The 23,895-nt window shown below is 42.6% G+C and overlaps 1 protein-coding gene across 1 annotated transcript in view; it reads left to right on the forward strand.

The window, feature by feature from the left end:
• Positions 1-23,895, forward strand: part of abcc1 (ATP binding cassette subfamily C member 1 (ABCC1 blood group)) — a 60,258-nt gene that overhangs the window by 1,305 nt on the left and 35,058 nt on the right. Inside the window, exons 2-3 of the mRNA XM_054741934.2 lie at positions 10,228-10,404; positions 15,755-15,883. Of these exons, the coding sequence (XP_054597909.2) occupies positions 10,228-10,404; positions 15,755-15,883 (306 nt within the window). The remainder of the gene's footprint in view (positions 1-10,227; positions 10,405-15,754; positions 15,884-23,895) is intronic.

Here is a 23,895-nt window from a genome sequence, read left to right on the forward strand (position 1 = left end):
AACGTAAAGAAAAACTGCTACCTGGCTTCAGTTCAAAAAGATCTACCGACCACAAAAACACAGGAGTGCACGCCGGCAGCACCGGTGAGGTGAAATCACCGGAGGACAAAACAGGTGATGCGCTCCGCTCTGCAGCAGCAAAATGCATCGGGTACAAAAAGGATATGAGCCAACATAAACGATTGCGTGTTATATATGTTTTGTGAGGTAGCGACACTTTAAGAGTGTTACTGTGGCCGCGCTCAGGACGCAGCTGTCTGGAGCGCGTCAATGATCAGATCTGCGCCTCTCAGCTCAAAATAATCCCAGCACAGTCCACATGAATAATGTAATTTAAGTAGAACCAGGATCGTTTTTGAGCTCCCCCTTAGTGTGTTAGTTGAGGGCTTCCAGGGGAGCCTGTCACCCTTTCGGGCGAGACTGGCTCCCTTTAGCTCAACCGTAATTCGAACCCTGCGTATAGCACAAGTTGGTTGCATGAGTTGCCAGAACCTAGCATACAGTTGTCGGAACGGTCCTTTCAAAATAAGACAGTTCCCAGATTAGGGATGAGCGAGTACACCACTATCTGTATCTGTATCTGTACTCGCAATGGGCGTTGCATAACCCGGAAGTGGGCGTGGTTTACATCAATATATTGTTTTAAGTCTGAAATTGATATGGACTGATCAGAAGTTGATATGTGTATTGTTTATTGAAAACTATTTACAGAGCAGCCTCAGAATTGAGATTAAATATTTTTTATCACAATAGTAAACTATTACAGAACAAGTGTTTCAATAACATCAGAACATTAATATTTAAGTGCATGGATTAATACATCTGAACTCATGCAGTAAGAACTAGGAAATATGAAATGCTAGAACCAGACACAACTTTATGTATATATTTTTTTATTTTAATTTGATTAAACTGATTTTTTTCTTAACGTTCTTGGCATTTTGCCCCACACAAAGTTAAACAAAACAATGTTGATTAAGGTGTGTGTGTCTGAGAGAGAGAGAGAGAGGGTAAGAGGGAGAGAGATGGAGTTAAAAAAATAAAATAAAAAACCCGACCGGAGCGGAGGTAGTGAGTGATGCAGAACGTCAGCTCTGTCTTGTCAAATGCACCTTGTAAGTTACGAAAAAATTAACTTTAAATATTCAACTGAAAAAGAGGCGAGCTGAAGAAAACCTAGGGAAAACTGAAGAAACGTGAGCAACAGTGAAGCAATCACAGCGAGATCCGTTACTGTCTGTGTGTGTGCGTGGATGAGCCGGATGGACTGCGCTCCCGGCCGGCTAGATAGTTTTGTGTGTAGGTAGTAGCGGGCGCTCTATGTGACTGGCCAATCGCAGAGTGTGAAGACATTCAGTTACCCAATGAGGATTTTCCTTCAGCATGATTACAGATATTTACGAGGTTTACTCGTTTCATGCTCGTATTCGTCAAAAATGCTTTATCCGTACCGGATACTCGTCTGAAACGAGTATCCGGCTCATCCCTAATATATATATATAACATTCAAAATATAAGAACATTTTGTAATAACGTGTAAAAATAAGAAGGAACATCTGTAAAAATGATCCATTCCAGTATGGCAGTCTGTTGACATCATAATATGCAATTTAGATGAGTGAATTTGCTCTGAACACAAAGTTTGGGTCCTACTGAAGATTTTCCTCATTTACAGTTTATCTAACCATTTCCAAGTTAGAATTTATGTTTATTTATTTTTGGGCTGCATGGTGGCGCAGTGGTTAGCACTGTTGCCTCGCAGCATGAAGGTTGCAGGTTCGAAAATCTGTTGCGGCCTTTCTGCGGGCAGTTGCGTGTTCTCCCCATGCATGCGTGGGTTTCCTCCGGGTACTCCGGTTTCCCCCACAGATCACAACATGCCCTACAGGTTATAAATTGTAAGTCGCTTTGGATAAAAGTGTCTGCTCAATAAATAAACATAAACATAAACATAAGTTACGACCAAGAGGCTTACAGAGACGATCGTTCTGAGACATGAGACTGTGTGTTTTTGGGTGAACATTCCTGCAGGTGTGTGTAAAACAGCTTATTGTTTAATTAAAATTGAATAAAATATATATATTTGACTTGAAATAAATTGTAATGCTTGACTCCCACCTTGACTGTAGTGGTACAGCAATTACTTCGTGATTTCAGTCCAGTTTGGGTCCCAGCCAGATTCTCAGTGTTCACTTTTTTCTTTCCTCTCACCGCTTCCCTGCTGCTCTCTCCCTCACCATGCTCACTTATGCATGCTGCTCCCTGCTCTGCCTCTCCCCTTGTCTCTCCTTCACTCACCTCCTCCACTTCAGCCTGTGTACTTTTCTAATATATTAGCGACATGATTTGTTTGAATCACCAATATGAACGTTGGGAATATTACACGTATCACCAGAGGTTAATTTGAGCCCATTCTTGCTGGAACACGTGTATATACATATATATGTATATATATAAAGCTCCTTTAGAATGTTTTATTTCATTGTTTATCTTTTATATTGTATTTTTTGACATTTATATTGGCCTCACTCAACAGAACAGGGAACACGATGCGGGTCGGTGCTGAAGGATCGCTGTGACACCGCTTGACTTTAATGATGAACAGATACTTTGTTTATTTTGATGGGTAATGTAAACAAAAACATGAAACAAACGACATTGAAGGCTGCCAGTTAAAACATATTTTATGTAATTATAAAGAACTTTTATAAAGGAGCGCTTCCTGGACTCAACAGAAGTTGGTGTGAGGTTCTCTTTAGATGGGAAGATTCAGTCGAAAAAACAAGACACACTCCAAGGCACTTTCAAATAGAAAACGTTCTAAAGCCTTTATTGTAATGGCTAGGTCATAAACGCGTTTCGGCGAATGTAGCCTTCGTCAGGGAGATGAACAGTTCTCAGCAGTAAGGAGAAGTTCTTAACCAATACAAAAATAAACATTGCTGATGCAATTGAAAACATAATCTTCTTCCCATTTTCCACAAAACAAACCTGCTTATGATGGACTATAACAAGCCCCCATGGCACACCCTTTGTTCTGCTTATAAATCTTATCTTGGAACACAATGATGTTGTTAGTTAACGTCCATTCAGACAATGAGACCAAAAAAAATCAGTGAGTGGCATTTCATTTGCTGGCCGTTTACTCAAATCATGTGTGAGTGCTTCAAGACCCTGTTGGTGGTCTATATTGGTATACAATGCTTCCACATCCATCGTGACAAGAAAAGTTTCAGGGCCAATATTTTGCACTTCTTCCACCTTGTTTAAAACATCAGTTGTGTCTTGCACAAATGCTGGGAGTGAATGTAAATAAGGTTTAATGAAATAGTCTATGTACTTAGATACTGGTTCAGTTAGGCTTTCGTTTCTTGAGGTAACAGGTACCCCCCGGACGTTTCTCAAGACATTTATGTATCTTCGGTAGCATATAAAATGAAGCCATTCTAGGGTTTTCATTAACCAGATATCTAAATTCAGCCTCAGAAATCCAATCATTATCTTTAGCCTCAGAAAGTGTTTTTCCCAACTCTAGTTTATGCAACCCTGTTGGATTGAAAGCCAATAGTTGATAAAACTCTCGTTTAGCTGACGAAATGTACATTTCTTTACCCCACACAACCACAGCACCCCCTTGGTCTGCTTTTTTTAATGACTACATCATCATCCTTAGACAATGCTAAAGAGCTACCCTTTCCAAGTGGGAAAGGTTACTTCATTCATGGGTACTTTTATTCTTGAATAAATTGTCAATCTCAAAATGAACCTTTTTAGTAAATGTATTTAATGCAGCATTTTGAACCAAGGGGCAGAAAGTAGATTTGGGCTTAAACTGCCCTCTGCTGGCATTTTGTCAGAAATGTTGATTACTGCTCCTGCCTGGTTCTGCTCCTCGTCCACTTGGGTTCTCTTCTTCCACTGCCCCATCCCTGTCCATGTCTCAAGGCACTGTTTCCTCTGTTGGGATATGTTGTATGTTCTAAAAAATTGTCCTGGGTTGTCTCGGATCTCGAAGTCATCAGATTATCCTCGTCTTCACTACTGGTGAGGTTGAAAGGGACAGTTCTGTGGTATTGATCATGTCCCACAGTCTTTGAGACATGGGGACAGGCAGAGACGGCTAAATCAGAAGGAGACTTTTTGGATATTTAAACTGCAGGCTACTAAACATCCAGGCATTAATGATGACCTAGACTTTAGAGTTTTTATTTGATTGGTTTAGTCTGGGGCTGCGCAGTGGTGCTGTGGTTAGAGCTGTTGCCTTGCAGCAAGAAGGTCCTGGGTTCGCTTCCCAGCAAGCCCCCACAATGCAGCTCTAAAATTGAGTCAAACCCGGAAGTACCAAAAATTGCAGTTCCACCCTCATCCACTAGGGGCTGGTGTCAGAAGCGAGTAAATCCTCATTGACTCCCATGTTAAAAATACCAATTTCGCAGCAAAAATAAACATGTTTACAGTCTGGTACCAACACATGTTTTTGGTTTAAATGATCTAGTTTACACTCATGACAACTCTGAGGGGGGTGAATTTTTTCTCACTCTTCTGTTTAAGTGTATTAAAAGCCTAAAATTCTGTATAATTAATGAGCATCAGACCCACGTGACCACAGAGCTAGCTCCGTGGAAAGGCCTCAGTAGAGCCTCGGTCTGGCTTGGAAACTGTTCCGGCATTTTGAGTCTCTGTGTTTGTGTATTCTTGTTTGGATATTTTTTGTGCAATTGTTGGACAAAATGACTTGCTGTGGCATTAATTGCACTAATAGAGCGTCCAAGGAGTCTCCACTTCATTTATTTCGGTAAGTAAAATTATATTTATGTATTTTAGGTCACTGCCGAGCTGAGCTTAGATTTTAACATGTACTGTTTAACCATGAAATTTAAATGTAATAAGGTAAAACCCAGTGCATTTAACATAATGCTGCACTTTAGAAAATGGGTTGAAATATAACATGTTGGTGGAGCTGGGTTCCAACTATCGGCTTGTGGAGCTCTCTGGAGACCGATGTTTTCCACCCGTTTCTCCCCTGGCTTTGCGGCTTCTGTTTGCTGCGTGGAATGCCGGCTGTTTCTCCCTGCAGCTCTGCTCATTTATGTCTGATCACGGCTTCTGTTTGATGCACCGGGCTGCTGGCTGGGTCTCCCCGCAGCTCGGCGCATCTCTGCCTGATCGCGGCTTCTGTGTGCTGCGCGGGCTGCCGGCTTGTGGAGCTCTGGGATGGAAACCTTTCCACCCGGTTCTCCCCAGCGGCAGCTCTGCGCATCTCAGATCGCAGCGGCACTTGTCTGCTGTGCGGCTGCCGGCTTGTGGAGGTCTCGGAGACCTCTGTGTTCCACCCGGTTTTACCCAGCGGTCAGCCCGGCGTATCTCTGACTCAGAAGCTCTGGTGTTGTGCACAGTTAACTCCGGTTGTAGCTAGGTTGCTACCTCCGTTAGCTTAGCTCCCACCTCCACATTAGCTTTGGGTTAGTTTCAGGTTAGCTTGTAGCTAGTTCGACCGGGTGTCGTCAGTTGATACTAGCCTTACAGCCCCACCTTCAGCTCCTCCTCTCTTCCCTTTTATGGAATTGTCTGGGTTTGACGGAACCTGTGACACGGTCAAAATGGCGGTGGTGGCCACCTCCCATTTGGCCTCAAAAACGTGATATTGGAGCCTATGGAAAGGAGATGTCTAGTATATTAATGTCGATGCTTCCCAGCCTGGGATCTTTCTGCATGGAGTTTGCATGTTCTCCCTGTGCATGCGTGGGTTCTCTCCGGGTACTCCGGCTTCCTCCCACAGTCCAAAAACACGACTGTTAGGTTGATTGGTCTGTCTATATTGTCCTTGTGTGTGTGTGTGTGTGCGTGCGTGTGCGCGTGCGTGCGTGCGCGCATGATTGTTTGTCCTGTGTGTCTCTGTGTTGCCCTGCGATGGTCTGGATCTCTGTCCAGTGTGTACCCTGCCTGATTGCCCATTGGTCGCTGGAGATAGGCACCAGCCCTCCCCTGCAACCCTACGTGGACAAGCGGGTTCAGACAATGGATGGATGGATGGTTTAGTCTGGTTGAAGTTTTGGCGTTATTCTTGTCCCTTTTGCTCTTGATATTATAATTGTACTTCTATTGGGTGCATTTTAAACATTTGTATTTAATGTATGATATTTGGTGTATTTTATTTACTATGTCTTTTTCTTTCAATTTAGTAAGGATGCCACCTGCTGGTGATTGTTGACACTTGTCACCGGTCTAACAAATCTGCTATGTGGCGCTTTCTGATTGGTGTTTGCATTGGTTAAGAACTTACTGCTGAGAACTGTTGGACTCCCTGACGAAGGCTACATTTGCCGAAACGCGTTGGAGTTTTAAAAGGGCCATTTGTGACTTAGCCATTACAATAAAGGCTTTAGAACGTTTTCTATTTGAGAGTACATTTTATGTAATTATTGTAACAAGGCCGTTACCACAGGTCACACAGAACTACACACCACACCAGCATTTTCACGTTCACACACGTTTATGTCTCAGAACTGATCAGAAGCTCAGTTCTACTCCTCGTCCCTGCGGCCATGCATAACTATATAAAAAAGCACACAAGTCATTAGATGGCTCTAACCTGTTTGTGTCTGGACATGTGGGGCAGATGTTTTACTTTTTTTATTGTGGACTTTGCATTTGGTGTATTTTATCAGCACCTTCTTTTGTTTAGTTCAGGGATTCCGAAAGTGTGGTGTGCGCACCCCTGGGGGTGCGCGAGCTGCCGCTAGGGGGTGCGCAAGGTGAAAAGTGTAATGGCTGCGGAGCTCAGAGAAGTCTGTCATATGTCACCATTAGCGTAGAAACTCGTTTGTGGGTGGGCCAAAGAAAAAGTAAGTGGGCACAATAAATGTAATTGAAAACAAGTATATTTTTGCGCGCGCACGCGTGTCCTCCACATGTGCCCTAGCTTCATAATAACAATGTGCCGAGCTTCAGCACTCTGGCCTGCGCACGCCGATATGTTCCGTATTTGATCATTTTTAACGGTGTTGGAGAAATCTGAAGGTGGTGAGTCATTCTGGCAGATTGTAATTAACACCTGTCTCATGCAGGTGTTCTGACATTGTAAACCTCACACACAGAACATTGTGGATGTAACAAAATAACAAGAAATGATTCCCATTCAGGCTATTAACTGCGCGCTGACGATCTGAAGTTCAGAGTGCATCTGTCAGAGGTCAGACGTGTTCCAGCGGAACCACGGCTCACGGGTGCACAAGTGAGCACATCTGGGCTGGGCAGAAGTCATTTTACAACATTGGTTTAAATAGCGCCAATAACGAGACGCGGTGACTTGAGCGGCTGTGCCGCGCGCGCACACACACACACACACAGATTCAATAAGCGCGCACACTGCTTTAACTCCGGCGCGCCGTCAAGGCAGAAATGAACGCTGCCTCCACCACGATAAAAACTTTTAAGAGGTTATTTTTCATTCAAGGTCAAATTAAGATATTAGCTTCTGGGATGAGTCGGGTCCGCTCCAGCCAGTGACTCCTCATGAACCTGACCACAACTCATGTTACTGCAGCATTTGTTATTCCAGTCCGCATGACAGCGGATCGCAGATTCAGCCACACCATAAAACAGCAATAAGTCGGTCTGAGGTAAAAGTGAACATCATGGCTATATCTTGTCCCCTATTGACATTTGATTACGCACAAGTGATCAGCTCAGGTTTACGCAGAGCAGAAGGGAGGAGAGCGCTCTGGCCGCACAGGTTAAACGTTCCTACTTTAAGAAAACCGTTAAATTGCATTGTTTATGTGCTACCTGGGCACTCTAAATATTTATTCAAAATGAAATCAAAGGAAATTGTAATGGTATCGAATGTTTATTAATTACTATTTAAAAAATGAAAGTGATGGGGAATTTTTTAACCCTGTCTGTTTAGCTTGACATCTGATATATATATATATATATATATATATATATAATATATAGCCATGCCCCGATGTGGGGGCTGGGGGGGGGGGGGGGGGGGTGTCGACATGGTCGGGACATAGAAGGGGTGCGCGGCTAAATAAGTTTGGGAACCACTGGTTTAGTTGTTCAGCCTACAGCTCTGTTTGTTAACTAGGGATGTGAATCTTGGAGCAACTCACGATTTGATTCGATTCCGATTCTCGATTCTCAGTTTAAATTGTTTCACAATCAGTATCAATCTCAAATTTCTGAGTATGGAAAAAATGACATTCAAGTGCCCTCTTATCAGCAGATTCAAACATAAATCATCTCAATTTATGGGACCACAAAGGTAAACAGACTCCTGACTCTCCGAACAAAGATCAAAAAAGTGCATCTCAAACCTGTAACGTGCCAAATATTTGAGTTCTTGGAATCGATTCTGAATCTTTATAAATAAGAATCCCGATTCAGACTTGAATCTATTTTTTTTCAGCACCTCTAGTGTTAACCTTGCTGATGTATTTTATTTTGTTGCTGTTTAACTGTTTATTAACAACTAACAGCTAAGCACAATGGTGGTCAACGGGGAGGTTCCGGCTTCTTGCCCTCTAGCCAGAGGCTGATGGTGTTGATGTCTCGTGTCAAGTGGTCTATATGGAGGAGCAAGTCAGGTCGCGGGGTCAAGCTCGTCCCACTAAAGATAAATGGACAATAAGAAACAAAAGTTGCCCACTAGATGGGGTTGTGGCAGCATAACTGATCCACAGCAAGTTTTAAGTTATTTTATTTTCCCCATTGAAATTATTTTAATATGTTGGGGGGGAATTATGACACGTCTCACCTTTATGTTAATATTGTTTTATTTGATGCACTCCACTCTGAACTGCACTAATCCAGCGACTGCTGCATTTTAATAACTAGTATTAAAGGGGAGTACACCAATATTTGCACAAGAATAATTTTTGTTTTAAACTCTCAGTGACACACTTTGCAGGGGGGGTTGGCATTTAATTTGTCTTGGCGTCTGGAAAAACATCTCCTTCTGCCCCCCTTTATTTGGCTTTCTGCCCCCTTTATTTTGGTCCAAGATCATTACTGGGCTGGCCCTATTAAACACCTTCTACACCCCTGCTTAGTAGACTTAATGAAGTGTTTTTAAGTTGGTATAAAAATGACTGAAATACAAATTTACATATTTGGCATTACTGACCAATATCTTTGATTTTTATTTTATTTACAAATTTATTTGTTAAGAAGATCAAGATGCATTACAGTGAACATTATAATACTGTGTGTGTGTGCGTGCGTGCGTGCGTGCATGGATGCCTGGGCCGAGCTGACTGAGCTCCCGGCTGCAGTTTTGTGTTTAGGGAGGGGCGGGCGCTCTATGTGACTGGCCAATCACAGAGCGTGAAGAGAGTCCGATACCCAATGAGGATTTTCCTTCAGCACCATTACAGATATTTACCAGTTTTACACTCGTTTCATGCTCGTATTCGTCAAAAATGATTTATCCGTACACTCATCCCTAGCTGTAACCACCCTGCCCTGCCTCCTCCCCCTTGCTGCCTGCCGGCTGTGATCACAAGCAACAACACAGTAGTTCCCGCTGCTTCTTCGGGAAATGGCGCAAAAAAAAAAAATCAATAAAACTTGGGATCTTGTAGGCGTGGCGGTCTGCCACGGCTACACCTATGTAAGGGAAACACTGAGATACTTTAAAAACTACAAACTGAGTACTAAATCCTTTTATTTATTTATTAAGAAAGAAAAAGGACAACTCAACAAGTATTAGAGTAAAGGAACAAAAAGTTCCTAAACACAAAGTACTTGAAATACAATGTTCTAATCTAAAGATGAGTACAAAGAGCTGCATTATGTGAATTAGACAGGATGGTGAGTTATCACATTCTGAAAGAGGCAAATAGAATGGGTAGGCTACTTTTGGCCAAATGCCTTGCCTCTTAAATAAAGACAATAATTATACAGCCTGGGAAACAGCAGTTAATAATATAATCAAACAATCAAATGTAACAGCTTAGAACCCTGATGAAAATGCGTCTAACAGATGACTTGAAAACAGATCCTACATCCATCATGCATTTCCATTTTAGCAGCTGGTGGTTTCCTCTGATCTAGCTGGATACATTTCCATCCCATGACATAACTGGGGAAAACTAGTGAACAGGGTTTTGTATTGTTCTGGTTTCATGACCTATCAAGTATATTTGTAACCTACTGCTCAGTTACTGCACAGTTAATTGAAAATTTGCCTTTTTCTTCTCATTTTGTTTCTCCAAACAGGACTGGAACCATACATGGAATACATCTAGTCCAGACCTCACCCAGTGTTTTCAGAACACTGTCCTGGTGTGGTTTCCATGCCTCTACCTCTGGATGTGTGCCCCCATCTACCTCATGTACCTCCGCAGCCACAGTCGAGGCTACATATGTATGAGTCACCTCAACAAAGCCAAAACTGTAGGTGACTATTCAGCAGTGTTAAATTCTCTGCGGAGTTGCTTCACAAGCTAAACTAGATAAATGTTAGACCACAACTGTGACTAGATAAATGTAAGACCACAACCATGACTAGATAAATGTTAGACCACAACCTTGACTAGATAACTGTTAGACCACAACCTGGACTAGATAAACGTTAGACCACAACCTGGACTAGATAAACATAAGACCACAACCTTGACTAGATAACTGTTAGACCACAACCTGGACTAGATAAATGTTAGACCAAAACCTTGACTAGATAACGGTTAGACCACAACCATGACTAGATAACTGTTAGACCACAACCATGACTAGATAAATGTAAGACCACAACCTGAACTAGATAAATGTTAGACCACAACCATGACTAGATAAATGTAAGACCACAACCTGAACTAGATAAATGTTAGACCACAACCATGACTAGATGAATGTTAGACCACAACCTTGACTAGATGAATGTTAGACCACAACCTGAACTAGATAAATGTTAGACCACAACCATGACTAGATAAATGTAAGACCACAACCTGAACTAGATAAATGTTAGACCACAACCATGACTAGATGAATGTTAGACCACAACCTTGACTAGATGAATGTTAGACCACAACCTGAACTAGATAAATGTTAGACCACAACCATGACTAGATGAATGTTAGACCACAACCTTGACTAGATGAATGTTAGACCACAACCTGAACTAGATGAATGTTAGACCACAACCTTGACTAGATAAATGTTAGACCACAACCATGACTAGATGAATGTTAGACCACAACCTTGACTAGATAAATGTAAGACCACAACCTGGACTAGATAAATGTTAGACCACAACCATGACTAGATGAATGTTAGACCACAACCTGAACTAGATAAATGTTAGACCACAACCATGACTAGATGAATGTTAGACCACAACCTTGACTAGATAAATGTTAGACCACAACCTGAACTAGATAAATGTTAGACCACAACCATGACTAGATGAATGTTAGACCACAACCTTGACTAGATAAATGTTAGACCACAACCATGACTAGATGAATGTTAGACCACAACCTTGACTAGATAAATGTTAGACCACAACCATGACTAGATGAATGTTAGTCCACAACCATGACTAGATAAATGTTAGACCACAACCATGACTAGATGAATGTTAGACCACAACCTGAACTAGATAAATGTTAGACCACAACCTGAACTAGATAAATGTTAGACCACAACCATGACTAGATGAATGTTAGACCACAACCATGACTAGATAAATGTTAGACCACAACCATGACTAGATAAATGTTAGACCACAACCATGACTAGATAAATGTTAGACCACAACCATGACTAGATAAATGTTAGACCACAACCATGACTAGATGAATGTTAGACCACAACCTGAACTAGATAAATGTTAGACCACAACCATGACTAGATGAATGTTAGACCACAACCTTGACTAGATAAATGTTAGACCACAACCATGACTAGATGAATGTTAGACCACAACCTTGACTAGATAAATGTAAGACCACAACCTGGACTAGATAAATGTTAGACCACAACCATGACTAGATGAATGTTAGACCACAACCTGAACTAGATAAATGTTAGACCACAACCATGACTAGATGAATGTTAGACCACAACCTTGACTAGATAAATGTTAGACCACAACCTGAACTAGATAAATGTTAGACCACAACCATGACTAGATGAATGTTAGACCACAACCTTGACTAGATAAATGTTAGACCACAACCATGACTAGATGAATGTTAGACCACAACCTTGACTAGATAAATGTTAGACCACAACCATGACTAGATGAATGTTAGACCACAACCATGACTAGATAAATGTTAGACCACAACCATGACTAGATGAATGTTAGACCACAACCTGAACTAGATAAATGTTAGACCACAACCTGAACTAGATAAATGTTAGACCACAACCATGACTAGATGAATGTTAGACCACAACCATGACTAGATAAATGTTAGACCACAACCATGACTAGATAAATGTTAGACCACAACCATGACTAGATAAATGTTAGACCACAACCATGACTAGATAAATGTTAGACCACAACCATGACTAGATGAATGTTAGACCACAACCTGAACTAGATAAATGTTAGACCACAAGCATGACTAGATAAATGTTAGACCACAACCATGACTAGATGAATGTTAGACCACAACCTGAACTAGATAAATGTTAGACCACAACCTGAACTAGATAAATGTTAGACCACAACCATGACTAGATGAATGTTAGACCACAACCTTGACTAGGTAAATGTTAGACCACAACCATGACTAGATGAATGTTAGACCACAACCTTGACTAGGTAAATGTTAGACCACAACCTTGACTAGATAAATGTAAGACCACAACCTGGACTAGATAAATGTTAGACCACAACCTGAACTAGATAAATGTTAGACCACAACCATGACTAGATAAATGTTAGGCCACAACCTGAACTAGATAAATGTTAGACCACAACCATGACTAGATAAATGTTAGACCACAACCATGACTAGATAAATGTTAGACCATAACCTGAACTAGATAAACGTTAGACCACAACCTTGACTAGATAAACGTAAGACCACAACCTTGACTAGATAAATGTTAGACCACAACCTGAAATAGATAAACGTAAGACCACAACCTTGACTAGATAAATGTTAGACCACAACCTGAAATAGATAAATGTTAGACTACAACCATGACTAGATAAATGTTAGACCATAACTTGAACTAGATAAATGTTAGACCACAACCTGGACTAGATAACTGTTAGACCACAACCTTGACTAGATAAATGTTAGACTACAACTTTGACTAGATAAATGTTAGACCTCAACCATGACTAGATAAACGTTAGACCACAACCATGTCTAGATAAACGTTAGACCACAACCTTGACTAGATAAACGTTAGACCACAACCTTGACTAGATAAACGTTAGGCCACAACCTGAACTAGATAAATGGTAGATCACAACCTGAACTAGATAAATGTTAGACCACAACCATGACTAGATGAATGTTAGACCACAACCTTGACTAGGTAAATGTTAGACCACAACCATGACTAGATGAATGTTAGACCACAACCTTGACTAGGTAAATGTTAGACCACAACCTTGACTAGATAAACGTTAGGCCACAACCTGAACTAGATAAATGTTAGACCACAACCTGAACTAGATAAATGTTAGACCACAACCATGACTAGATGAATGTTAGACCACAACCTTGACTAGGTAAATGTTAGACCACAACCTTGACTAGATAAACGTTAGGCCACAACCTGAACTAGATAAATGTTAGACCACAACCTGAACTAGATAAATGTTAGACCACAACCATGACTAGATGAATGTTAGACCACAACCTGAACTAGATAAATGTTAGACCACAACCATGACTAGATAAACGTTAGACCACAACCTTGACTAGGTAAATGTTAGACCACAACCATGACTAGATGAATGTTAGACCACAACCTTGACTAGGTAAATGTTAGACCACAACCTTGACTAGATAAACGTTAGGCCACAACCTGAACTAGATAAATGTTAGACCACAACCTGAACTAGATAAATGTTAGACCACAACCATGACTAGATGAATGTTAGACCACAACCTTGACTAGGTAAATGTTAGACCACAACCTTGACTAGATAAATGTAAGACCACAACCTGGACTAGATAAATGTTAGACCACAACCTGAACTAGATAAATGTTAGACCACAACCATGACTAGATAAATGTTAGACCACAACCATGACTAGATAAATGTTAGACCACAACCATGACTAGATAAATGTTAGGCCACAACCTGAACTAGATAAATGTTAGACCACAACCATGACTAGATAAATGTTAGACCACAACCATGACTAGATAAATGTTAGACCATAACCTGAACTAGATAAATGTTAGACCACAACCATGACTAGATAAATGTTAGACCACAACCATGACTAGATAAATGTTAGACCACAACCATGACTAGATGAATGTTAGACCACAACCATGACTAGATAAATGTTAGGCCACAACCTGAACTAGATAAATGTTAGACCACAACCATGACTAGATAAATGTTAGACCACAACCATGACTAGATAAATGTTAGACCATAACCTGAACTAGATAAACGTTAGACCACAACCATGTCTAGATAAATGTTAGACCACAACCATGACTAGATAAATGTTAGACCACAACCATGACTAGATAAATGTTAGGCCACAACCTGAACTAGATAAATGTTAGACCACAACCATGACTAGATAAATGTTAGACCACAACCATGACTAGATAAATGTTAGACCATAACCTGAACTAGATAAACGTTAGACCACAACCTTGACTAGATAAACGTAAGACCACAACCTTGACTAGATAAATGTTAGACCACAACCTGAAATAGATAAATGTTAGACTACAACCATGACTAGATAAATGTTAGACCATAACTTGAACTAGATAAATGTTAGACCACAACCTGGACTAGATAACTGTTAGACCACAACCTTGACTAGATAAATGTTAGACTACAACTTTGACTAGATAAATGTTAGACCACAACCATGACTAGATAAACGTTAGACCACAACCATGTCTAGATAAACGTTAGACCACAACCTTGACTAGATAAACGTTAGACCACAACCTTGACTAGATAAACGTTAGGCCACAACCTGAACTAGATAAATGGTAGATCACAACCTGAACTAGATAAATGGTAGATCACAACCTGGACTAGATAAATGTTAGACCACAACCTTGACTAGATAACTGTTAGACCACAACCTGGACTCGATAAATGTTAGACCACAACCTGGACTAGATAAATGTTAGACCACAACCTGGACTAGATTAACTGGTAGACCACAACCTTGACTAGATAAATGTTAGACCACAACCTGGACTAGATAAATGTCAGACCACAACCATGACTAGATAAATGTTAGACCACAACCTTGACTAGATAAATGTTAGACCACAACCTGGACTAGATAAATGTCAGACCACAACCATGACTAGATAAATGTTAGACCACAACCATGACTAGATAACTGGTAGACCACAACCTGAACTAGAGGAAGTGTTAGACCAGAACATGTTTTATTTTGGATTGATTACATTTTCGATGTGTTATCGAGTCAACAGTGTTGACTCTACGTCCTGTTTTAATTATGTTGTTGATGTCAGTAATTAGACTAATAACATTAAGATTAAACTAATTCCTGTCCTTGTTTTACCTGAACAGTAACATGCTGCTGTGTCTCCACAGGCCGTTGGTTTTCTGTTGTGGATCATCTGCTGGTCAGATGTGTTTTATACTTTCTGGAAAGTGAGTCAAAGCAGCAGCGTAATGGCACCAGTTCACCTCATCAGTCCCACCCTACTTGGTCTCACTATGGTGAGAATTAACCTTATCCTCATTTCTCTTGGCAGAAGAAGGGGTGCTTATTCCCATCATTGCATTCATGTCTCTGGTCCACCGCTGTGCATTTACTCTTCTGTATGTGTTTTTGTTTATAGATCAATATGTTCGGCCTATATACCTCTTGAGTAAAGCCAGTTTAATATCAGGCGCATCTATGAGCAGCCCAGTTCTGCTAACAAATTTTATTAATATTTCCTTTACCCTCCTGAAAATTTGTGCTTAATAAATTCTAAGACATCACACTCGGCTGCTTCCCGAAGTTAAAAGGACAGTACCATCCACAAAAAGCAGACGAGCACCTACTGCCACCAAACTCAATACCCTCCACCCTACAGCGGAGCCTAGAATTTCTGTCCATGAACAGAACTGGTGCCTAGGGGTGGGCAATATGGAAAAAAATCATACCACAATTTTGTTTTTGCAAAATCACGATCATGATTTTATCACGATGTTTTCTATTTTGACCATTCAGACGTTTTGGAAGTTATTTACCATTAACTCATTCACTGCCATTGACGACTAAAGTCGTCATTTTAGATCCAACCGTTCACTGCAAATGACGACTTAAGTCGTCATTTGCATTTTTTTACAGTTTGAGCATCGGAACGAGCCCCCGCGCTGATAGAACAAACATCTCAGCTCTGAAGCCGATCTTCATCCGCATACGTCACAGATCACATGATCAGGAAGCAACACATCCATGTGTTTGGAGATCGTTTTGGGCCGTTCCTGTAAAAAAAGTGAGGCGCGAACCAGAAAAGCGTCTGCCGATCACAATTCGACAACCGATTATGAAAGAACGGATAACGCTCGAAACACGCAGCTTCTTCCTGATGTAAGAGGTGAGTCTCCTCTTTGTTTTGGTTGTTTTGGCATTGACATCATGCTAGCGTGCAACGTTCTGTGACTCTTAAAAAACAGTAAAAACTGTGAAAAACGCTGGCAGCGAAGGCCGTTATTGATCAGGAAACGGCTGGCAGTGAATGAGTTAAAATACATACATTTAATTCATACCCCTTCACAAAAATGATTTCAGAATCTCAAAATATTTTTTTATTCTCTATCTGTCTGTCTGTCTGTCTGTCTTTCTATTTATTTCTATCTCTATTTATTTCTATCTCTCTCTCTTTCTAAAGGTGCTTTTATAAGACATACCATGCTGGCAAATCGGCGTAATATTACTGCAATGGTATGTCTATAAACGCGCCATGCCGGCATGGCGTTGCGCAAATATTGCGGCATTCGTTCCGCCTCGCTCGGTAGTAATATTGCGGTATTTTTCGTATGCGCCCTGGCGCAACAGAGGCAGATATCATGATGACGTGGGGAGTTATTGCTGAGCTTCGGCTGGCAAATTTACTGAAAATGAAAGTAAACACAGGCAATAAGGTTTGCTTTTTGAACAAGATCAGCTGACATGGCAAACTGGTGTGCCACAGCGCTCCACGAGCCTCTCTGTTAGAGCTATATCTATCTACATGTCCTTCTCAAAAAATTAGCATATTGTGATGAGGTTCAATATTGTCTGTAATGTACTGATAAACATTAGACTTTCATATATATTAGATTCATTACTCACAACTGAAGTAGTTCAAGCCTTTTATTGTTTCTAATATTGATGATTTTGGCATTCAGCTCATGAAAACCCAAAATTCCTATCTCAAAAAATTTGCATGTCATGAAAAGGTTCTCTAAACGAGCTATTAACCTAATCAACTGAATCAACTAATTAACTCTAAACACCTGCAAAAGATTCCTGAGGCTTTTAAAAACTCCCAGCCTGGTTCATTACTCAAAACCACAATCATGGGTAAGACTGCCATCCTGACTGCTGTCCAGAAGGCCATCATTGACACCCTCAAGCAATAAGGTAAGACACAGAAAGAAATTTCTGAACGAATAGGCTGTTCCCAGAGTACTGTATCAAGGCACCTCAGTGGGAAGTCTGTGGGAAGGAAAAAGTGTGGCAGAAAACGCTGCAAAACGAGAAGAGGTGACCGGACCCTGGGGAAGATTGTGGAGAAGGACCAATTCCAGACCTTGGGGGACCTGCGGAAGCAGTGGACTGAGTCTGGAGTAGAAACATCCAGAGCCACCGTGTACAGGCGTGTGCAGGAAATGGGCTACAGGTGCCGCATTCCCCAGGTCAAGCCACTTTGGAACCAGAACCAGCGGCAGAAGCGCCTGACCTGGTCTACAGAGAAACAGCACTGGACTGTTGCTCAGTGGTCCAAAGTACTTTTTTCGGATGAAAGCAAATTTTGCATGTCATTCGGAAATCAAGGTGCCAGAGTCTGGAGGAAGACTGGGCAGAGGGAAATGCCAAAATGCCTGAAGTCCAGTGTCAAGTACCCACAGTCAGTGATGGTCTGGGGTGCCATGTCAGCTGCTGGTGTTGGTCCACTGTGTTTAATCAAGGGCAAGGTCAATGCAGCTAGCCATCAGGAGATTTTGGAGCACTTCATACCTCCATCTGCTGAAAAGCTTTATGGAGATGAAGATTTCATTTTTCAGCACGACCTGGCACCTGCTCACAGTGCCAAAACCACTGGTAAATGGTTTACTGACCATGGTATTACTGTGCTCAACTGGCCTGCCAACTCTCCTGACCTGAACCCCATAGAGAATCTGTGGGATATTGTGAAGAGAAATTTGAGAGACACAAGACCCAACACTCTGGATGAGCTTAAGGCCGCTATTTAAGCATCCTGGGCCTCCATAACACCTCAGCAGTGCCACAGGCTGATTGCCTCCATGCCACGCCGCACTGAAGCAGTCATTTCTGCAAAAGGATTCCCGACCAAGTATTGAGATGCATAACTGAACATAATTATTTGAAGGTCGGCTTTTTTGTATTAAAAACACTTTCCTTTTATTGGCTGGAAGAAATATGCTAATTTTTTTAGATAGGAATTTTGGGGTTTTCATGAGCTGTATGCCAGAATCATCAATATTAGAAACAATAAAAGGCTTGAACTACTTCAGTTGTGTGTAATGAATCTAATATATATGAAAGTCTAATGTTTATCAATACATTACAGACAATAATGAACTTTATCACAATATGCTAATTTTTTGAGAAGGACCTGTATATCCATCTGTAACGCTCTTTCTCACCATCTCTATCTCAATCCAACACATTCTCACACCCAAGGCGTCAAAATATGACGCGTGACCAGGCCTCAATATATGACGATTCGGGACGCCCCAGCGCGTCAGGAGACGATGATCACGGACAAACAGCTGACGCAGCGTTCCAGAGCGTCGGTATCCGATCTGCCGGTGGACATTAGAACTACTTGTGAACTACTTAACCTTCCCCTCACCCCAATCCTAACCTTAAGGTCACAGTTTATGGACCTAGGATTGGGATTGGGATTAGGATTGGGGTGAGGGGAAAGTTAAATAGTCTAATAATGTCCGTGTGACTGCTTGCGTCAAACAGTGATGCCAGCGGAGCCACGTGGCCCAGCGTGTCCCTGATCGTTGTCTCCTGACGCGCTGGAGCGTCCTGAATCGTCACATATTGAGGCTTGGTCACACGCGTCATATTTTGACACCTTGGTTTGAGAATGTGTTGCTCAATCTGTATCTCTCTCTCTCTCTCTCTCTCTCTCTCTCTCTCTCTCTCTTTCTGTCTCTTTCTCTATCTCTCTCTCTGTCTATCTCTCCATTTATCTCTCTTTATCTGTATGTCTTTTCATCTCTACATCTCTTATTTCTTCCATCTCTGTCTCTTTCTATCTCTCTCTATCCCTTTCAGTCTCTATCTCTCTCTAAATATATCTGTCTCTCTCTCTCTCTGTCTCAATCTCTGTCTCTTTCTCTCACCATGTCTATCTCTGTGGTGAATGGTATAAAAGATTTCAGAATCTTAAAATATTTTTTATTCTATCTATCTATCTATCTATCTATCTATCTATCTATCTATCATCTATCTATCTATCTATCTATCATCTATCATTTATCATTTATCATTTATCATCTATCATCTATCATCCATCTGTCATCTATCTATCTCTTTATCTCTGTCTCTTTCTATCTATCTATTTCTGTCTATCTCTCTCTCTCTTTCTATATCTATCTCTGTCACTCTATCTCTCTCTATTTCTATCTCTATCTCCATCTTTATGTCTTTCTCTCTATCTGTGTCTCTCTATCTCTATCTTTATTTCTCTCTATTGCTCTATCTCTATTTCTCTATCTCTATCTCTGTTTCTTTATGTATCTTTTTCTGTCTCTTTATTTCTCATTATCTCTATCTTTTTCGGTCTGTTTCTATCTATATGTCTATCTCTCTATTTCTATCTCTTATTCTATCTCTATCTACTTCTGTCTCTGTCTCTCTATCACTCTCTATCTCTTAATCAAGGGGCAGCAGTAGCTCAACAAGTTGAGCAGGTTGTCCAGTAATCAGAAGGTTGCAGGTACGATCCCGGCTCCGGACAGAGAATTCTGCTGTTGTGTCCTTGGGCAAGACACTTAACCCACCTTGCTTGCTGGTGGTGGTCGGAGGGACCGGTGGTGCCTGTGCTTGGTAGCCTCGCCTCTGTCAGTGCGTACCAGGGCAGCTGTGGCTACATCATAGCTCATCACCACCAGTGTATGAATGTGTGTGTGAATGGATGAATGATACACTGTAGAGTAAAGCGCTTTGGAGTCCTTACTCTGAGTGGAGCTGTACAAGTGCGGGTCATTTATCTCTATCTCTATCTCCCTATTTCTGTCTCTTTTCTCACCATCTCCATCTTTCTCTCTATCTCTTACTCTAGTTCTCTATTGCTGTGTCTCAATTCAGGGTCTGCATCCTTCGAAAGACCCAGCCTACTCGGCCGACGTGGGCTGCGTTCTTCGTCGGCCGAGTAGACCGGATGTTATAATGAACAAGAGTCTGCTTCTAGACCTGCAGAAAGAGAAAGAAGAGAAAAAAATGGGACACACAACAATACAACAAGAGCAAGCTATCACTGCGTCAACTTGAAGAAATATACAATCAGCAAGGTTTAACTGAACAATCACATGTTAAACAAATCATAGTGCATTTAGTGGCAACTACAGCCTTAAGACATGTGTTGAACGTGCCCAAGCCCATACTTATGAGAGCACCATGTGAGCACCTGTGTGTGTACACGTGCTTGTATATGTAAGGTTTCTCTATAGGAGCGTCCAATAGAGACTGTGAGGGACCACAGATCTGCCCCCCAAAGATGTGTAGGAGACGGAGGGAGCTCCAAGTCCCAGAGATCCAGGAGCTGCCCCAGAGCACAGGAACCCCAAGGAGACTGCAACCAGAAAGGCCCCCGCCCCCCTCGAGAAGCACAGAGGATCACCCCGGGGGGCCAAAACCAGCAGCCAGCAGAGTCCCGGGAGATATCAGCGGCAAGCCCACAGGCCCGCCCGCAGCCTCTCACCCCCTAGCCAGCCGAGCCCAGGACCCAGGGGCGACCACCCCTGCCGGGGACCCAGCAGAGCCCAGGGACCCAGACCCCACCAGACAGCCACTGGGACTGATCAGGCAGACGCCAAAAATCTTAAACCCCCTGACCCGGGAGCCACGAACATTCAGGCAGACCAAGGCACCGCACTCCACACCAGGTGTGGCAGGGAGAGGGGAGACGAAGATCTATGTCATCAAAAGAAGTCCCAGGAGAAGGGAGGAGTCAAAGGCCCCACCTGACCTATACAGTCATACACAAACACAGTCACACACTCCCTCCCTCATGCTCACACTTACACATACAACCAAAGACTTACCCCAAAATTCCACTATCTCCGCTCCGGCACGAACTCCGCAGCAAAAAAAGGTCCCGTTATAGTCAATCAGAGCTGTTCCACTACTGCGGCCGTGCGGCGCAGTGCGCCACCCGCCATTCCGCCATCCAGCAAAAATAGGATCGATTCTATTTTTGCCGGACGCCGGAGCACCTCCGCAGTCAATGGACAGAAATCACAACCACCCAACAGGAAATGGAGCAAGCACAATTTCCTTTATTTCACAATAAATCGATAAAAAGCGTTTTTTTGTTTCATATGCACAGGTTTAACAACTTTTAACAACTATCAACGGCGGTTGAACTTTAAATGCACAAAAATAAGCCGTAAATACAGTTTCTACTATCAAAGTACTCACTCTTTGTTGATCCAAACACTGCTGATCTCTCAACACAAACGATGGGCAGATTAAACAGTTCTTTTCAATGCTTCTCCCACACAATGGGTGTTTGGATCTAACTTCCACATTTATTGCTTGGACTGTATCGCAAGATCTCGAAAATCCTGCGCATGCCTGTTTGCACACCTCAGGTCTCCGCACTGGAGCGGAGCCGTTGTAGAGCGGGTACAGTATAATTTGAGTTCGGAAGCGAGCAGCAGCGGAAAGCGGGAGCTGAGCGGAGATAGTGGAATTTTGGGGTTACAAAAATGCACTCCGGACACCCACTCATGCTCCCCATACACACCCTATTCACTCTGGTCCCGGTACTGCTGCACATGGGGTACAACCATCACCGGTTCCCAGAGTTTCACCCTTTCTGCTGGGGTGCTGATGAGCAGGCTCCCCCGCCCAACGCACTGCACAGCAACCCACCACCCCAGACCCCAACCGGACGGCCAGATCTCCCTCTTAGCCTCCATCCCCAGGAAGCCAAGCAACAACAGAGGTGTGCTAAGACCCCTAGTCTCCCTCCGCTTGCTCCAATATGGTGTTAGTGAGTGTTGATGAGGTGTATTCCATGGCTGTGGTGAGCGGGCAGTGCGGGCGTTGTCTGGCCTATGCCAGCTGATGCCACCACACCACCCCACTTGCACCCACAGCCCTCAGTGTTTAAGTGCAGTTTAAAATTGGAAGTGGGCTCCGGCACTCGGGATGAGGCAGAGAAATCCCCCTGCCAACTGCTGTTGAATGTGCTCACCCCAAGGTCCTAAGAGTGTGTTTGCGTGGAATGTCGTTGGTGGAAGTGTATAAGGTGAAAATAAAATTTGGGGGCAGGTTGCCACAGGAATGCGGAAATGGGGTCCATACCCGCACTCCCAGACTTGTCCAGCCCCCAAGGTCCTATGTGCATGTTTTGTGTGATGATGTGAGGGAGCAGGAGGAGAAAAATATGCAGGAATGGGGAGGAATGGCTGGTTTCCCAGAACCTCTTTGGAGCCAATGTATAGTCTACTTCTATGTCCTTGTCCCTCGACCTAGATTTTGCCTCAGCAATTACACCTGCTGCTGTAGGTGATATCACCTCACCAGCAAGTCAATAATTGACCTACAACCTAGGCTGCCCTGGTAGCACACATTCTAAGGCATCCTTGTATTCAATTGGGCATGTTATATCCAAAGTGCTACTTGCACAGAAGTCCATAAACGAAACATAACTCTAGTATAGATGGGCAGTCACACCCTTCCAGGTCACACAGTCATTGCCCATGTGGGCATTGAAAGCCCCAAGCAAGACTGGAGTCCCTGGTGTGAGAACACTTGTCCCATGTCTTTCAAACTGGGTAGATATTCTGAGCTGCTATTTGGTGTGTAAGCGCAGACAACTGTCAGGCTCTGTACCCCAACTGAATGCGCACGGAAGCTACTCTTCTGGACACCGGCCTCGAAGCACAGTGGCCAATCTGGGTCTCTCCGGAACTCACAGATGGCCAGTGCCCTGGAGCACAGAGACACTTTCCTCTGGCCTGGCTGCTGAACTGGCCTGCTCGGTGATCCCCCTGCATTTAAGACCAATTTGCCATGGGTGACCCTGCCAAGGGGTAATGTGCCCCCCCACAACATAGCTCTGGGATCATCAGGGCACTCAAATTCCTTGAGCACGGTTAGGTGGTGGTTCAAGGAGTGCTCTGTGTCTGCTGCTAGATTTCTTCTCACTTTTTTTACGGCAACGCTGTTGAGGGGCCTGAGGACAGGAGAACGCGCAGCTAATTAATTAAATAATTTGGTTCTGTACCTTTCTCTTCAGCACAGCCGACAAAGGTTTATGATGGGC

Source organism: Nothobranchius furzeri, chromosome 18, assembly GCF_043380555.1.
Source record: "Nothobranchius furzeri strain GRZ-AD chromosome 18, NfurGRZ-RIMD1, whole genome shotgun sequence".
NCBI lineage: Eukaryota > Metazoa > Chordata > Actinopteri > Cyprinodontiformes > Nothobranchiidae > Nothobranchius > Nothobranchius furzeri.